At 42.1% G+C, this 17484-nt stretch overlaps 1 protein-coding gene and 1 non-coding gene across 2 annotated transcripts; both read right to left on the bottom strand.

Moving 5' to 3' along the window:
- Positions 1–872: 872 nt before the first annotated feature.
- TRNAR-UCU (transfer RNA arginine (anticodon UCU)) lies at positions 873–945 on the bottom strand. The gene has a single exon. It is a non-coding gene; the product is annotated as a tRNA-Arg (tRNA).
- Positions 946–2639: 1694 nt separating this feature from the next.
- On the bottom strand, positions 2640–13637 carry LOC133905679 (nifU-like protein 1, chloroplastic). The gene is made up of 3 exons (XM_062347444.1): positions 13464–13637; positions 3369–3468; positions 2640–3100 (listed from the first exon to the last, which is right to left on the bottom strand). Exons 1-3 carry the CDS (start codon positions 13635–13637, stop codon positions 2640–2642), a joined length of 735 nt encoding a protein of 244 aa, XP_062203428.1.
- Positions 13638–17484: the final 3847 nt, after the last annotated feature.

Here is a 17484-nt window from a genome sequence, read left to right as displayed (position 1 = left end):
CTACTGGACTTAATCTTATGCCTTTTCTTAGAGGGATCAACATTCTCATTACCCTTTTTTTTTTAATCCTTCCCTATTGCACAAGAAGCGCTTGGTTCGTACTGCCGCATTTTGTAACTTCTTTTGCTACCCAACACGGACTCAAAAACCCACGCGGTGTGCATAGGACTTGTAGAATTCCTCCACAGCCTCAATACCTTCAAATGCCATACCTACTTTAGGCTTAAATTCCTCGTCACATTCGGGTACATAAGATGAACACTGCAACATAACAAATGAATCACAATAAGCACATGTTGCATAAATCACTAAATCAAAGAACATATGAAAAATCATAACCCTTACACAAAGAGGAATGATCCCTGTCTTTTTGGGTGAACTTAATCCATCCTCATTCGTTAGATGCATTTGCAAGGACATGACTGATTCCATCACTACACATTTAGGCACATGATAAGCGACTTAAAACAACAACCACATAGTATCTTTCATTGAATTAGGGCATTCCCAGAATTCGAATTACCTTCAATGGTTCATTGAATTCGAAACTTGGATAAGTAGAAACAAAGAGGCTCCTTGTTGCCGTCCAATCGCCAGCACCACTAGCCGTTGCTACTGTAGGATTTCCTGCTTCGGGCTACCGAACGACTAGCACCACCAGGCGATTGCCTTGCCGCTATGCGCCGAGGCTCCAATGACCGCTCACAGATCGCAGTCCCCAATCGTCACCAAACGCCTTGCGCCGGTCGGGAAGGGAAGGGCGACATGTCTGGGCGTGAGTGCTCGGGAAACAATGGAGCGCTGCTGGTTTGTTGGATTAGGATCAAAGCGACGAGCGTGTATCTCAAAAAAGAAACAAACGATGAAAAAGTCACACCTGGTGGGACTCGAACCCACAATCGTCTGATTAGAAGTCAGACGCCTTATCCATTAGGCCACAGGTGCTTGGCACCAGTAATCTTATTTATTCACATTTATACAAAAAAAAGTACATCTACAACTGCTAGCAGCCGCCGCGAAGCGAGCCACCACCTCACCGCCCCGATCTCCGGCACATCACGTCAACGGAGGAGGTGAGAGAAAGAGAGAGGGCAAGATGGACGCGGCCAAGGAGCTCAGCGCCGGAGCGGGCGCTGCGTCGGGGAAGAGGAGGCACGGGTCCACGGCGCTGTTCGTGGCGGTGGACTACGCCTTCCTGCTCGCCTTCGCCGGCTTCCTCGCCTACCTCGTCGGGTCCCGGATCCTCCCCTCCGTCGCCTAGACCGGTTCCCGTTCTTGGATCTCTCCACTCTTCCTGCCCCTCTCTGTGTTTCTGTTCGGATCCGATGCGAGTGACAGAGGGTCCCCGAGATCTTTCCCGGGCGCCGGGCGGTGATTCTTGTCTCTCTTCTACCCCGCTCCTGCGGATGTAATCCAGTCTTCTCTGCGGCGAGATGAGAACCAGCGGTGATCTTTCTTGACAATTGGTGTATTACTGATGCGAGAACGATTTCCTCGTTTATTTTGTTGCTTCTCTGTTTGTGTGCCATCGCGACTGATGCCGATTGATGGAGTCAGATCAGATCCATTTCGTGCTTTCGTTTCTATGCAGGATCTGTGATTCAATGAGCTCCCAAGTTGTGTTTCATAGCCTAAAACTAATTAATTAACCGTGCTCACGGTTAAGAGCACATCAGCATACCGCTGATACTCCAGCAGATTTCAGTCGCTGGAGCTATCTGATGTAGCAATTGATTGCAATTTGAGTATGTCTTTGGTTCAAATGGACCAGAAGAAAATTGAAAGAATGGTGTGACGCCTGTTATCTTGAACCATGAACATACCAAACATTTCCTCTTTCATCTTACAGTGTTGCCACTTGCCACCATGACTTTTCTGTGCATACATGATATGCGTAAATAGTTGCACAATTTTGTAAATATATTGCTCAACATTAGTTCGATTTTGACCTATGAACGCTGTAGTATTGTTTGCTGCGGTTCAAGGACACAGTTCCTGTTTATCTCGCTCTGTTTGCTACTCAAAATTGCACAATAGTTGAGAGCAATGAGTGCGTTAAATAAACTCAACCATTCTGGACAATTGATTCTGGACAATAGTTGAGAGCAATGAGTACCGCATTTTCCATTTTCCAAGTAATTTTGGGTGCGGCAGAAGTTGTCAGACCCAGATTCTGGACAATTGATCGACTTTGTTGCAGAAGTTTGCCACGTCCAGTATTCTGACCGTTATGCTTGCATAAAGAAGAAACCATTGACACCCACTTATCTCCTGTGTGGTTGCAAAGCAGATTTCACATTTGATACTTTCCTGGTGCAATGCAACACTGAAGTCCACCCTGTCCTGATACTTGGAACAATGGTTGCTGAATCAGAGAAACAGAGTTTGCAAGGATTGGAGGAAGGGCTTCGATATGCTGGTGATGCTGTTGACATGGCTACGGTGGAAGGAGTGCAATTCAAGGGTGTTTCAAGTCCCGGGCCTACCTGGATTCAAGTTCCGACAAAGACTGGACGGAGCTAGTGAATGGTCAGGAACAGCTCTTCACATCCCGTTCTGCTAATCAAAGAAGAAACCTAGGAATGGGCTCAAGGAGATACAAATTGTTTTGGGCTTTTGGCTGAGTGCCTAGTTCAATGCTATTGATGTGTTTCAGTAGCTGGATGGTTTAATATCATGTAATAATCTCTGCTGAGCTTACACATGATAGTAAAAACTGTTTTTTTTTTTTGTCCTATCATATTTGATACGCAGCATTCCTGTGCATTCTCGAAAAAAGAAAATAATACCTTTTGAATGTTCTGTGCATTCAGCTTAAACCCCGTCTCCTTATTCGTAATAGGTTCAACTGCGACGATCTCTGGTATTTTCTCCATCAAGCGCCGCTCAATGCCCATCTTCATTGTGTTCACCGAGCTTGGGCACGATCCACATGCTCCCTGCAGATTCAACCTCACCACATTCCTGTCGATCTCTTGCAAGGCGACGTCTCCTCCATCTGCCATAAGGTACGGGCGCACTTCATCCAGAACCAACTCGACGTTTTCAGCTGTTAGTGGCAGCTGGACCAGTGGATCTAGGTCGGCGATAGCTCGAACAACTGCTGCAAACAGAACGTGATAGATAAATCTTTCAATTGACCTCAAAGGGGAGCATTCTGAAATGTTCAAAATCCAGATGAATTTGTACTTGCTCAATAGGAGTCCCGCACAGCAAAATCGCTCGCTAGATGCATGCTAGATTGCAAGGATGCAACAAATCGTCGTCCTGTACTGTACTTCCGTACCGCTACGCGAGCATGTCCCGAGCCGAGAGTGTCAACAAGAAGAAGGCCTTGCAATTGCAACGCCGAGGAGAAGGGGCCTCACCTTGCGGGCGCCGGCGAGTGGGCACGGCGGCGACAGATCTTGGCGCAGGAGAGGGGGAGCTCCCACGCGACCACGACGCGACCCCCCCCCCCCCCCCCACCTTCGAATTCCCAACCAAAAAGGGGCAGTCCAGCACTAAAGAAGCAGAGGAAACAGAACTACAGAAGGGAAGACGATACGGTAACATCAACGAAGCTAGGGTGTGTTAGGTTAGTTAGAGCATCTCCAACCGAGCCTTCTTCTCACCCCTATCCTATATTTGAGGAAAAAACGATGAAAAACGGTCTCCAACCGACCCTCTATCTGACCCTTTTTATCTGAGGAACCCTCAAATCTCATCCCTCACCTCCTACATCTAGGGACTCCTCATCCAACCCCTCATTTGGGAGAGAGGGGAGAGAGAGAGGGAGAGAGGGGAGAGAGAGAGAGGGAGAGAGGGGAGAGAGAAGAGAGAGAGTTACCAAATATTAATAAAATAGAGGTGATTCGAATATAGGGGGTCAAATATGAGGGGTCGGTTGGAACGCGTTGAGAAATATGGGATGGAATCTGAATGAGGAGTCCCTAAATAAGAGAAATAGGGGATCAAATATGAGTAGTCGGTTGGAGATGCTCTTCGTATGGGTTATTGTATATTTTAAACGAGTAGAGAACAGGTTGAGTGAATATAGTAATTTTGAAAAGAAAGTTGTTTGATTATTTGTATAGATGTAATGACCATATAAAATTGTTTAGTTATTTGTATGGACAAATGTAGCACAACATTGTAGTAAATACAATACATTTACCTAACCAGGCTTAATAAAGAAGCTCAATTCAAGCGTATACACTGGATCAGACTTCAATCGTATAGTTGTATTCGCGGATGCAAGGAGGAATAATATATGCAGGCAACCAAATGACCTTCTCCGCATGAATATATGTACATGCAAAGCCAAAATGTCCCTGATACGGACAACAAACACGCTCTAAGTGTCCGTACGTTGCAAGAAAAACATAAATATTGGATACAATAATATTAAACACAAACTTAAGATATAGAGATGTGGATGCATCATAGGAGCGCTGTCGAACGAATACGTCAGGAGCGATATCGTAATTTGATTTCAGATGGGATTCAAAAAAAGAGAAGAGATTATCCACTAATTTTTCTCCTAATTTCTTTACTTATTTTTATTAATATAACATATCTCATATCCATAGCCGGTAACGAGGTATGAAGACCGAAGGACAAGAGTGGATGATAAAGTGAGTAAATTATTTAAATTTTAGAGGTTTTTATTAGATGAGAGGAGAGTAAGAAAAGATGTGAGTGAAAATTAACTCATGTTTTATATAGTAAAGAAGATTATTGAACAAAGAACCGTTAACTATTAATTCAACAATAAGTTATATAGTCTAAACGACATGGTTCGTGATACATGCTTACATACAAAGAAGATAGGAAATATAGGGACACGGATTTGCATATCGACATAGTTGATAGTACCTATTGAAACCTAGAGTGGGCTCTTATTAGGTTAACAGTACTATGACCATTGCAAAAACAAAATTGCTCTGCAGTTGAGCCTTTAACACCTCTACTTTCTCATGGGCGCCCTAAGTAGCTGATCACAGAGAGATGGGTTACACATGTATTTGCTCTGCAATATAGAAGTTAGATTACAGGTCAACTGAGAACAAATCTTATTGGGGTCGTAAGTTTCTGTTTATTACTGCTTGAGCAGTGCAAACATTACTGCAAAAATTCTCATCAGCATCGGTTTAGAATTATCATTAGTGACGGGTTTTAAACTGACACTTATTACTCGAAACTGATAATTACAGACTATCAGTGTCGATTATGAAACCGGCACTGAAATTCCCATCAATGTCGTTGGTTGCTCCAATTAACACTGATAAGTGGACTATCAGTGTTAGTTGATGACTCTAATCGGTATTGATAAGTCGGTCCCCGATTCAATATTTTTTGGCTGAAAAAGCAAAAAAAAAAAAAAAATCATGACTAGAGTCACTGCTCACCTAGTCAGTACTCACCTGACCTCACAATAGCTTTGCAATTTTTGCTCGCATGCGCTTCTCAGGACTCAAACTCATGACCTCACAGCAGCTCCTCTCTCGCGCACGTGACCCTCTAACCATCTCACATCTCATGTGTTCTTAACTATAATAGCAAAATTAATCCTTTTACATCTTCTGATCAATTGTTTGAATGGCTATTTGAGCATCTAAATGATCTTAGATCAAAAAGTGATCAGCTATAAAGTTGAAGATTTCGTCGAGAACTACAATTTTTAAAGTTTTTCCCCATCCGAGTTATTATAAACAAGTTATGAATTATTTTAAGATATGGTGTCAATTGACAATGGTGGTCGGCTAAAAGTTTGTTAGGATAATTTGGATACTTAAATGATCTCAAATTAAAAAGTTTTCAACTATAAAGTTGTAGATCTCGTCGAGTTCTACAATTTTGATATAAAGTTTTCCCTATCAGATTTCATACGGAAAAGTTATAAATTTTTTAAGATAAACTGTGATAGTTGCAATAATCAGTAACGGTTTGTGGCCAGAATCGGCATTAATACTTACTATCAATAGCGGTTCATGACTAGAACCGGCACTGATACTCAGTATCAATACCGTTTCATAGCTAGAATTGACACTGATGTATCAGTATCAGTTATTAGCTCCTCATTTGTTGTTCGTGCGCGTGAGTTTAAGAACCAGCACTGATACATTTTCAGTAGTGATATATGTGGTGTTCTGTAATGGTGAAACTATTTTTTTGGAGAGATAGTAAATAGAAAATGAAATAAGAAGTTTGTACTGTTATTCTTGTTCAATTTGATTTAATTCCATGACTATAAGATGGTGATCAACAAAGAGCATTCAACAACATTTATGTGCCCAATGGCTTAATACGTTGATCGGATAAAATTATATACTGAACTAAACATGTTGATACAGTACTGTTGGCATAGTAGGTTAAAAGCTGATATTAGATACCTAATTAAGATGATTTATCCATTGTTTTAAAAGAAGTCATCTGAAAGATAGGATCACATTGTTAGATTATGAAAAATATGCGTATGAGTTCGTCAAATGATTATAAAGTTATAAAACATACCTGGATCGTCACTTAAATCGGTTGGAATGCCCTCGTGGCCACTGTCCGTTAGATACCTATCTGGGCTCATCCATGGTTCCGGTGATGGTGGCTTCTCGATTTTTGTCTTGAAATGCACCAAGTATTTACGAAACATTCTGATAAGGCGCTGGGTTCCATAGAGACGATTACCATAGTAAGGTTCTGGGATAGCCGACCAACGATTCGATGGGATTGCTGTTACATCTGATGTCCATGCTTCGACACTGAATTCAGTCATATTCTTATTCTTTTCAGCTAGAAGGTAGATTTCTTCGATCCAACAAAAGGGAGAAAGGAGCGTAGGTGTGCTGGCATCCCTTGTATTTCTATGTCACCTTCACATTCACTGGCAAAGCATATGAGAGTACACGCTTCCATTCCATGGTTTCACGAGGACAAAAAAGTTGGGAGGAGTAATCCGGTGTTTAGAAAGGACCTTGTCTCGAAGCTCTATTGAGTTGAACTGGATGAGGAAGTCTTCTGGGTAGAATGTTTTGACATGGAAATAGAAATGATCAATTTTGAACTCGTCAGTAATGGCATTATAGATCATCCCACTCATTCTTCAGATGATCTGGGTAGTTGATTGACGAAAGGAAGAGAGCATAGTTGGGTTGACAACGCTGGATAGCACAACTAATAGTGAGGGAAATGCATGTTGCTGGCCCTCCCCACCTCCTTGATGTGCTGCTGCCTCTCCATTCTTATCCTCAATTTTCAGCTAGCTGCAGTGAGGACGCTGCATGGGCGGAGCTACAGGATAGTCCTGGACCTATCCGGACTATCCTATAATTTCGACCCTTTTTTAAGTAGTTCCTACCCCACGGCCACCAAGCAAGAAAAGGCCCAGCTACTGGCCTAGTCGCACGCCATAGGCCGCAGAGTTGTAAAGCTGCATAGGTCTCGTCGTCCCAAATTCCCACCCCCCATCTCGGAATGCTGCCGCTTGCCGACCTGTGATCGCCGGTCCCTCAGAGAACCTTGCCCACGGGCCGCGGCGTGGCACTGACTAGCGACTGTCAACCGAATCACCATCGATATTGACTTCTGATTTGTTTTGGTTATGGAGTTTCAGAGCTTCACTCAGCTATTTGGGAAACTTAGATACGAGTCTTTAGCGAAGCCATGGCCGTGGATGAACTCGGAAGGCGCATATTAGGCGCCAAAGCTGTGCTTGAGTTCCTGCATGTTCCACCTAGGCTCGCCCATTTGATTAGATGTATGTATAAGCAAGATATATATGAATTGTTGAATGTTGAGGGTTACAGTTTGATGGTTTGAGAGGGCCGAACTGACAATGATGGCATTGGCCTTAGCCATATGAATTTTGTTCTATTCGTTAAGATTTTTTAGGAAGGGAAGTAGCTTGCCGATACATTAAAGGTTTTTTTAGCGATATGAATTTTGTTGCATTTTTCTACTCTCAGTTCCCTACTTTGCTTGTATTTTGCTGAATAACATGGCTTATTTTGTTTACCATAGTTTGTGCTATAGCTAATTGGCTCTGTCATTCCGGAAGTAAAAGATGCAGTTACTACCCTAAATGCTATGAAGACTATCGGTAAGGTACTTATAATCCCTCCTGTTAATTAGTGTATCATTCCATTTTCTCAGCCTTCGCATACTGTGTTAATTCTGCAATTGCGAATTTCATTTGATTAAACACCATATAACCAATCCTATTGTATACTATCTTGAGAAAAAAAGTATTTTTTATAATATGAATGTCGATGTATTTTCTTCTCTACACCTTTCTAGTTTTACTTATGAATTGTAGTGACTTCCTTTGCCTAGTAGTTGTGGTTTTGCTGGTTATCAACTTGATACAGCATATATCTTTTGGAAGCTAAGCATCCCTTATGTCTTGATGTCCTGACTTAGTTTTACTTATGAATTGCAAATTAGAATTGTTAAGCATAAAGTCGAGTTCTAGAGTAACTTTTGTAATCTTCTATCTATGTATGACTTTATTTCATATTTAGACTATCTAAAGTAGAGTAAGTATTGTAATATAGCTACTGAAAACATCAATAGCATTAATCCTCATAATCAATTGTCTCTCCATGCAATGGTCTCACCGGAGGTCATAGACAAGAGGACCAAGCTCCTTTTCAAGTTAATCCCTTCTTCCAGCCGCTCAAACATCCCGGTTCCCATCATGGAGATGGATTCCGATACTCAAGGGAGGATCATGTTGGTAAGTCTCACGAGCCTTCTCATTTCTCGATTCTTTTTTCTTTTTTGAGTAGTCATAGTTATGACGGTGATAATCACGGACTCGTACAGCTTCCCGGGCATGGGTAGCCCGACCTGGAGGCTGAGAACGTGGGAGCCCCTAATGCAGACACGAATGAAGTCGTCATCACAGGGATCACGGGTCCGAGCAGGAGCGGTGGCAGTGCATTGCAAGTCGCATCCTTTGGCAGCAACACGACGCTGGAGGGTGACGATTATGTGGAGATCGATTCACCGACAGGCGACTCTAGGCCGCCGATGCCAATTGCTCTAGCCACCTCTTCTTCCGTCCACCTGGCATCAACCCCGATAGTGGCCCCAACTCTGGTAAGTTAAGCTTTTATCCATATTTTTTGTAGCCATGCTATTCTTAATTTTTGGGTGATATTAGCCTTCAGCCCAGGACCATAGGAAGGTGATCATTCCCATGGGCTTGTTGGGCGGTGCTCCCCTAGCCCTAATAACTTTGGGGAGCAAAGGAGGCACCCCCGAGAAGATGCTCAAGAGGTCGACATCCTTCTTCGTCCCAATGAAGCCTTCCCTAGTCAAGAAGCTGCTCAAGTATGACATGTTTTCCCTTCCAATGTTGTTTGGACTACGTTGTTCAAACTCATCCTTCTACAAGCTACCGAAAGTGCCATCAGCAGCCCATAGGCCTCAGCCTTCCCAAGCCCTAGTCACCACCTCCTCCAAGGGAGATGTGGGGAGGCCTAGCGAGCCCCCAGCGTTGGTAGCCAACATCTAGGAAGGTGATCCTCTGGCTTCCCAAGCTCTCCCCTAAACCTGGTGCATGGGCTGCCCGGGGATTTGACTTAGTGGCAAATCATTGGAGGTCCTCCTGGTCGCTATCTAGATAACATCTTCTTATCCTTCTACACGGTGAGAGTTTTCCTGCAAAACAATTACTTAGTTGATGTAATGACGAGTACTGACTTGAGATTTTGCAGGTGTACACAGTGCGACTAAAGAGAGTCCATGAGGAGGCCCGACGAGTGACCACCTAAGTTGCCACGCTTAAAGAAGATGCAACTATGTTGCGCCAACAACTCTCCCAGGTGACCGGCAAGAAGGAAAAGGCGATCATCGAACTAGAGGGCCAGGCGAAAGGTATGTCTCTGGTATTTCTGACTTGTTGTTCATTCACTTCGTCATCTTAACACGCTGCCCTGCAGAACTCTTGATGGCCTGAGAAACTGTTGCTTAGGAGGGGGCCCATATGTTAGTTGCCCGCCAACAACTCGCTGCGGCTCTTGACGTCTTCCAGGAGGTGCTTGCCAAGGTCAGTATCCAAGTGGAGGCTACCACATGTTTATTACAACCACATGTTTATTACAGACCACGAGGTAAAAGAAAAAGGAAAAACAACGGCGAGAGCATGACCTCAAAGTCCATCTCATCCACAAAGGCTTTGGCTGTCCCAGTCGTCTCCTCCACCTTCTACATCGACATCTCATCCAACTTGTCCTCGAAACCCTCTTGGAGGACGTTGGTGTTAATGTCTCATTGGTGGGTCTTCAGTATGGCCAGTGCGTAGGCAACTGCTTGCTTCACGCTTCTTTTATGGGAGTACTTTGTGTTGGATGCTTTTGATAGCATATCATGATCTTCTTAGTGATTTTTTCCTTCAATTAGTTTGGGACACGTTAATCCCTAGTCGGAGCGCTTATTATGACTAGCCTTAGGTCCTCTTGAGTGGGAGGAGTTATAGCCCCCGGTCACTCGTCGAACGCGATAAGGAGCCTTTTTGCAACTCCAAGTTCACAACGTAATGATCATTCTCTTCTCGTTGGAGTATGCTTTCAGAAGGTAAATAATATGTTATTTTTGGTTTCCAGTACCAACTAGTTGTTAAGTTCTTGCCTGTTTGTCTAGAAAGGTCTTTTCCGGGTAGATAGTCTAGACAAGAAAAGTAATACAAGAAAGAAGAATTCATATTACCTTTGGGTTGAGAAAAACTTTTCGCCGCATTGGGCGCGTGTTTGGGATGAGGAACCCGAGAAGCAACTTATCCCGTTGTTGGGCATGAAGATGCGCTAATAGACAAGTAAAGCAGGAAAAGAATTTGATCAACTCCCTATACAATATTATCTTTATTGTTACTAAAAGTACTCTTAGCACTTACACTTGAGACTTACAGAGGTTATCAATGACTCACGAACTATTGTAGATCTAATGTCTCAAACCTAAATGACATATACTAAATTAAGTCGACAAGCAATGACCCTTGCTACTTCGGAGTAGTGTAGGCGCTATTACAGGGGTTCCGAACAAATCATGGAACCAAGCCCCCAGGTTTCTGAGTATGCTTCTCGAGGCATTGTGGCTGAGTATGCGTAAGGTAGAGGCCATTTTTCGTGCCGAGGTGAATATATATACCCTGGAAGTTAGCTCGAAATATATCGCAAAGTTGCTCTATAAGTAGATTGTCCCTGACGATAGGTTGGTCAACCATATTATAGCCACCCCTTCAAGGGTTGTAGGCAGTGTTCGAAAATTCGTTAAAAATTGGTTGAATATCATGAAAACCAGCCAATTCAGTCCACACCGAATTCTGAATTTGACCAGTTTTCGAATTTGAATTCAAAAAATTAATTCTTTTAAAGAATCACAAAAAATTCTAAAAATACTACAAACAATTCTAAGACCTTCTGTGTTTTTTTTTTTCAAAAATATTGTCCTTAGCATTATATTTCATGGAGAGGAAGTTTGGACAAAAAAGCATGCAACTCATTTAGTAGGGTTCACGCTAAGGAAAATATTAACATGCAAACACATACTTTTTGTGTATAGGGCGTACCGTAAGAGGATCTATAAAATTAGTTTCACTTCGTTTAGAGTTTTATTATTATTTTTCATGATTTTTACAAAGTTCATAAGCGTAAAGTGAACATGTTAAGAAAAGGCACTGTAATTAACTTTGTCAAGTCTACCATTATTTTTCCTACACAAAGTATTGTTTAAGTAAACTCTTAAAAGTGGTTTCACTAATTTTAGGGGTGTGATGGATTAGTTATGAATTAATCTATTTGCAACACATTTACTCAATCCTGCAAGTTACAATAACTATTTCATGATTTCATGTATTTTTAGAAGATAGAGTAGGATCATGTAAGAAGTCTAAAAAGATTGGTTTCATGATTTTTGGATTAGCAAATAATTAACTATGTATTTAACTAGGTTTAGCAAATGAATTTTCTCATAGACAATATACAACTTTTCATGAGTATAAATAATTTTATCATGTAGATAATGTTACAAGGAAACCAACCAAATTTTTTTCACTTGATTTGAAGCTCAGATGAATTAGTTATCGATTTTACAAGGTTGAGCTTTTTTTTTTTGTTTTTCTTGAACTTTACTGAAATTCGATAAAATCAAACGGTTTTTGATGGAAATCAAGCGGTTTTCATAGGAAATCGAGCAATTTTCGACCACAAAAGAAATGTGGTTGGTTTTTGGTAGATTTTCGGTTGAATTCGACCGGTTACCAAATGGTCGATTCGATTAAATTTTGCCTCGGTCAAACCAGTATGACTGGTTGAATTCAGCCAAATTCTAGTCGAATTTCGACTGCATTTTTCGATCTTCGCAAATTTTGGAAAATCGCCGACCTCCGATTTTTGGATGTCAAACAAATTTGTGAACCTTGGCTGTAGGGAGCTAATTTGGCATTACTTTATAATCACCATCAGCTACTTGGATGGCCGTGGTATAGATATGGAGAAACTTAACATGATTTGTACTTCCACTGTATTTCTCGATCGTCCCGGGATAGAACCTTACCAGCCAGCTTACGTTCCGTAGATCTAGAGAGAAGGCGAGACATTCGTTGATGGTGCCCTACTTAGTTCCAACGGCCTCAGGTATTCTACCCATAGGGGTCAGGGATCGGCCCTGATTTGATCGGTGACCAGATGACCCCTGATTGGATTGCTGAGGGGTAGACAAAGCCCCCTCAAGGGTCCTCGGATGTCTCTGCCAGCTATCGATGACCTCACGTAAGTCATTGATCGGATGACCCTTTATTGGCGAGGCTCGGCGGCTGTTATTCGTCCAGCTATCATCCCGAGAAGGTTTGTTCTGGGGGTTACGCCTCTTCGAGTCCGATACGTCTTGTGATGGGGGATTACATCAACCCCAGTTAACACTGTTTCCGGCTAAGGCTAAGTGAGAATTCTCATCCTAGATGATGACCTCTTTTGTCAAGTCTATCGTCGAGTTCATCCAGTCCTTACTGGCTAGGGTTGCAAGATTTGTATTTGGAGGATGCATGAGGGCCTCTTGTAGAAGGAGGATTCTCTTAGTGGTCATAGATCTGAAGTGCTTAACCACTATTGATAGTCTGGAGATGGTAAAACTGGCGCTCCATTAGGTTCAAGTTGTGGGCTGGTGTGTTTAGCTAGCCATGACCTGTCCTTGGAGCAGGAGGGTCCTACACGTTTGCTGGATCGTCGTCATGATTACCCAGATCATCACCCCTGTCTTCGATGGCGAAGATTTCTCAAGGGTAACTTCCATTAGAAGAAGTGTCTAGATTCATCATGGATTTCTCGTCGGATTGCTCTGGATTGGTATCTTGACAAACCATGTTGTCGGAGTTTGCAGGGGAGGATCCTGTCTTGTGGTGAACAAGACTTCATCATTGTCTTGGCAGCTGAGTAGTTTGAACTCGATGTCGTAATCCTTGGCGACTGATTCATAAATCTACTTACCTCTTCACTTGAGTCATCGCTGGAGAGTTCCTCGTCGAAGTTCATCAGATCGATCATTGGTTCATTAGTGGGAGGGGTAAAGTTGTTATAGAACCCCTCATCCGAAAAACCAGTTCTCAGTGCCGGTGCAGTCAACGACATGATCTGTGTAGAATCTTCAATGTCTATTTCCATGATCCCCACGGATGGCGCCAGCTGTCGACGATTGGTGAATTACCAATCTTATGAATTTGTAGAATGAAGAGGGGATGCTTCGAGTAGACAAATCACATGACACACAGAGGGGTTTTTATACAGGTTCGGCTTTCTTTAGGATAATACCCATATGTCCTATTTTTTTATTTAACAGAGCCTTGACCTATTCAAAGGTTGGGCTTTGAAAAGCCCAACAAGAAACCCACAAACTCGAGCCCGACCTAAGCCCGATGCCAGGCTAGGCTTCTAGGCCCGAGCCCAACTCAACAACATTTTTTTTGGCCAGGCTCAGGCTTTTCTGGATTTTCTCAGGCTTTTTCAGGTTTTATGCCTATTTTTGAAGCCCGAGCCTAGCCCCAAAAAAATCTACGAGTTGGAAAGTTAAGCCTGAGCCCAACCCTATGCACTGGTCGGGATGAGCCAGGTCAGGTCGGGCTGCCCATGAGTGGGCCTAATAGAGTCTGTTACAAGGGGGGTGGCTAGTCTAGATAGACCTAAACTTAGTTGTCGACTTCCTTGCTTGACTTGCTCTGGCTTGTGTGACTTCTAATGGCTTGTATCTCTCTATCACTTGTCCTCCACAGTGGCCCTAGGCTCTGTATATATATATAGGGGTATCGTACGTTCTCTGGAGTTCTTCTTCCTATTTTTTGGAGACAAAATTCCTTGTTTACGAGATACCCTGGGCTCCTACGGGCGGGTTCCTTTTTTTCTAGGGATCTCCTTCTCGAAGATAGAGATATGCTCTGAAAATTATGAGAAAACCTAGGGTGCTCAGATATGGTAGTTATCTAATAGTCATCGTCAACAGTTATACATAAACCGAGTGGAATAATATTTAAAAGAATCTAAAGACTGGTGTCATCATTTTCCCATAAAACAACTGACCGAGGTTAGTCGTATTATAACAACTACTCATCACTACACCGCTTTCAGTGGGGCACAATAGCCAGCACCTAAACTTCACTTGAAAAACAATCAATAAAATACGATGAGTACGATGATACTTGCAAGATTTATTCAAATGGGTATGTATATTTCCGACTCCAAGGATAATGCATTTGATTGAATTAGCAAGAAATATTTCACAAGGTTAAGTTGAATTAAGCGAAAGGAAATTTAGCAACATACACATGTGAGCACCTAACATAACCTAACACTTAGGCAATCCTAGCATGTCCATAAGAACATACCCAACAACAACATATGGATATGATTTCCTCAACATAGAACATACCGGAACCATCTCACCTCCTCCCACATATAACCACCATACCACAAATAGCAAATGAAACTCTACGATGACGTTTAATGAACATTAAGCTTACTCATAACCGAGAGCATGAAAATTCGAATTGATTTTACACTCTGAAGGGGAGTACATCTTTACTCACACGACAAGGGACCACCCTCCATACAACCTATCAGTTGCAAGCGATGATTCATGTGATAACCATTCACGTACTCACCCTAAACCTTTGTTTTCATGCCCGAGTATGCGTAGGCCACCTAGGTCTACTCCTGGAGCAACCTCAGATGCCTCTTACAAGCCCTCTTACTCACATCACGGGCACATGAGTCAAGTGAACGCGGTTACTTATGATACTTAGCTCATCCTTTCCCTATTCGGATATGTGGAAGTACAGAGAAGTGTTTAAGTCAACAATGTCAACGAATGGTTCTTAGATGATGCAAGCGGTCTATGACATCCTGATCCTTCTCCCGACCTGCCTCTAACACCGTTCGCATCTCATATCATTCTCACAACTCATCATCCCAACATCATTATTTTTGTGAATGTGTTACTTAAGCCCTATAGCTTCCAAATGATGGACGATTCCCCGCTCGACATCTATTGGTGACCTATGCATTGCTAAGCATTTTAGATACATTTTAAGTTAGACATTAACATGATTATACCCAGGTTACAAGGATGGAGATCAACAATATATCAAGGTTGAAACACATGCACCAAAATAGATTCTACCCAATTCCTGACATCAGCTCGTTAAACATGCATATACAGCACATAGCAATATCTAGCAAAATTAACCAACAATAATTCACTAAAATATAGGAGAAATATGCATAGATGCTTGCCTTGGTGCTCAGCTTCATAATCAAGATCAACCACAAGTTCCACATCAAGAAAACATGTCACTCTCCGGTTCGTCGATCACTAAAATAATGAAAATGCATCGCAATATAATCATGATGAAATGCTATGAAGTATTCTTCAAGATGTATGAATGTGTGAAGATGTACTACACTAAGCTAAAACACATTGACACGCGGAAGAAAAGAAGTCCCTAACATAAGAGCATCCTGGTAATATCGGAATTTCCGATCGATCAAACCTTTAAAAAATTTGAAACATTGAGTTATTGGGTTTCTAATTTTATTTAATTGGAATTTCTGATGTTTGGGTCAGAATTTCCAATGGTGGTCGGAATTTCTGGTATTAAGTCGGAATTTTCGATTTTTGCAACTATGGAGTTCTCGGGTTGACGATTTTATTGGACCGGATTTTCCGATCCAAAGGTCGGAACTTCCTACCCAACTAGCATGTTTGAGCTTGCATTGATCCCTTGGCCAATTCGACTTGCATGGCAAACTATTTCCACATAAACATATTCTTTGCACCAATGCATGAATTCTAAACTTCATTGGCCTTGCCTACGAGCTAAACACAAGTGCTCAATCTAATTGAAATTTCCTCCTAAAGGCTCTTTTGCAACAAAAACTCGGTGGAGCTTTGTGAGCACAAAATGTGGCTCCAATGCTCAACTATACCCTAAATCATCGCATGCAATGCTGCCATGGGCTTCTAGGGAACTTACCCCACGTCCTTGTTGAGGGTGGTAATCGTTGGGTTAGGCACAAGAAAGGAAGAAGCTTAAGGAAGAAGAACGTCGTGGCTCCTCGTTGCTTCAACCCAAAAGGGAGATCAAGAATGGCATCAATTCTCCGTGCATGCACAAGATGCTTGGATGGATGGAAAGCTTGAAGGCTAGGGAACACGATGGTGTGGCATGCATATCTTGATTTGATCTCCTCGAAGGGGATTTGGAGTGGAGAGAGGGAGAGCTTGCTCTCCTTTGGTGTGTTTGAGAGAGAGAGAGAGAGAGAGAGAGAGAGAGAGAGAGGTGAGGGAGAGCTGCTGCAGCAGCTGAGGGGAAAAGGGAGGGGCCAGCTCAGCCAAGGTGGGCCTCACAGGTAAGTGACTCTTTTTCCATTTTTGGCAATTCTCTTTTCCCTTTCTTTTAATTCCATAACCGGTGTTCTAGTTTTCCAAAAATTCTTAGAATTTTTGGATGACAACTATTATTTGACATGAACCCATTTGAATTGGATTTACTCTCAAATCCTATGTGGAAATTAAACTAAAATTCTCTAAATTTGGTTACTTTTATAAATTCTATCAATTTTAAGGCATCAATTAAATTCCCAAAAATCTGGGAAAAGTCACAAATATTCATGTCTCATGATGCACTAATTTATAAAATTATTTCCATCCCTAGGTTATATGGTGAATTTGTGAGTTCCTTTATAGTGCATCATTTCATAACGTTTTATCCTTCATGTGAATTACTCTTTTTATTTTAATTTGGATTTAGACAAGGTGCAACAAAACACATAACTACACATGATGATCACTTACGCTCAATGACATGTATACGCTCTTTGGGATGTGACATTGCACCTGGTATGAACGTGTGATAACAGCTGACAACCATGTTCAAGCTGATCACATTGCACTTGAGATCCAGCAGAGATATAACCTTCCTTGATGCATCCTCGACCATAATATATAGTAACATAATAT

Source organism: Phragmites australis, chromosome 23 (genome assembly GCF_958298935.1).
Source record: "Phragmites australis chromosome 23, lpPhrAust1.1, whole genome shotgun sequence".
NCBI classification, from domain to species: domain Eukaryota; kingdom Viridiplantae; phylum Streptophyta; class Magnoliopsida; order Poales; family Poaceae; genus Phragmites; species Phragmites australis.
This window is presented reverse-complemented; position numbering and strand designations above follow the sequence as displayed.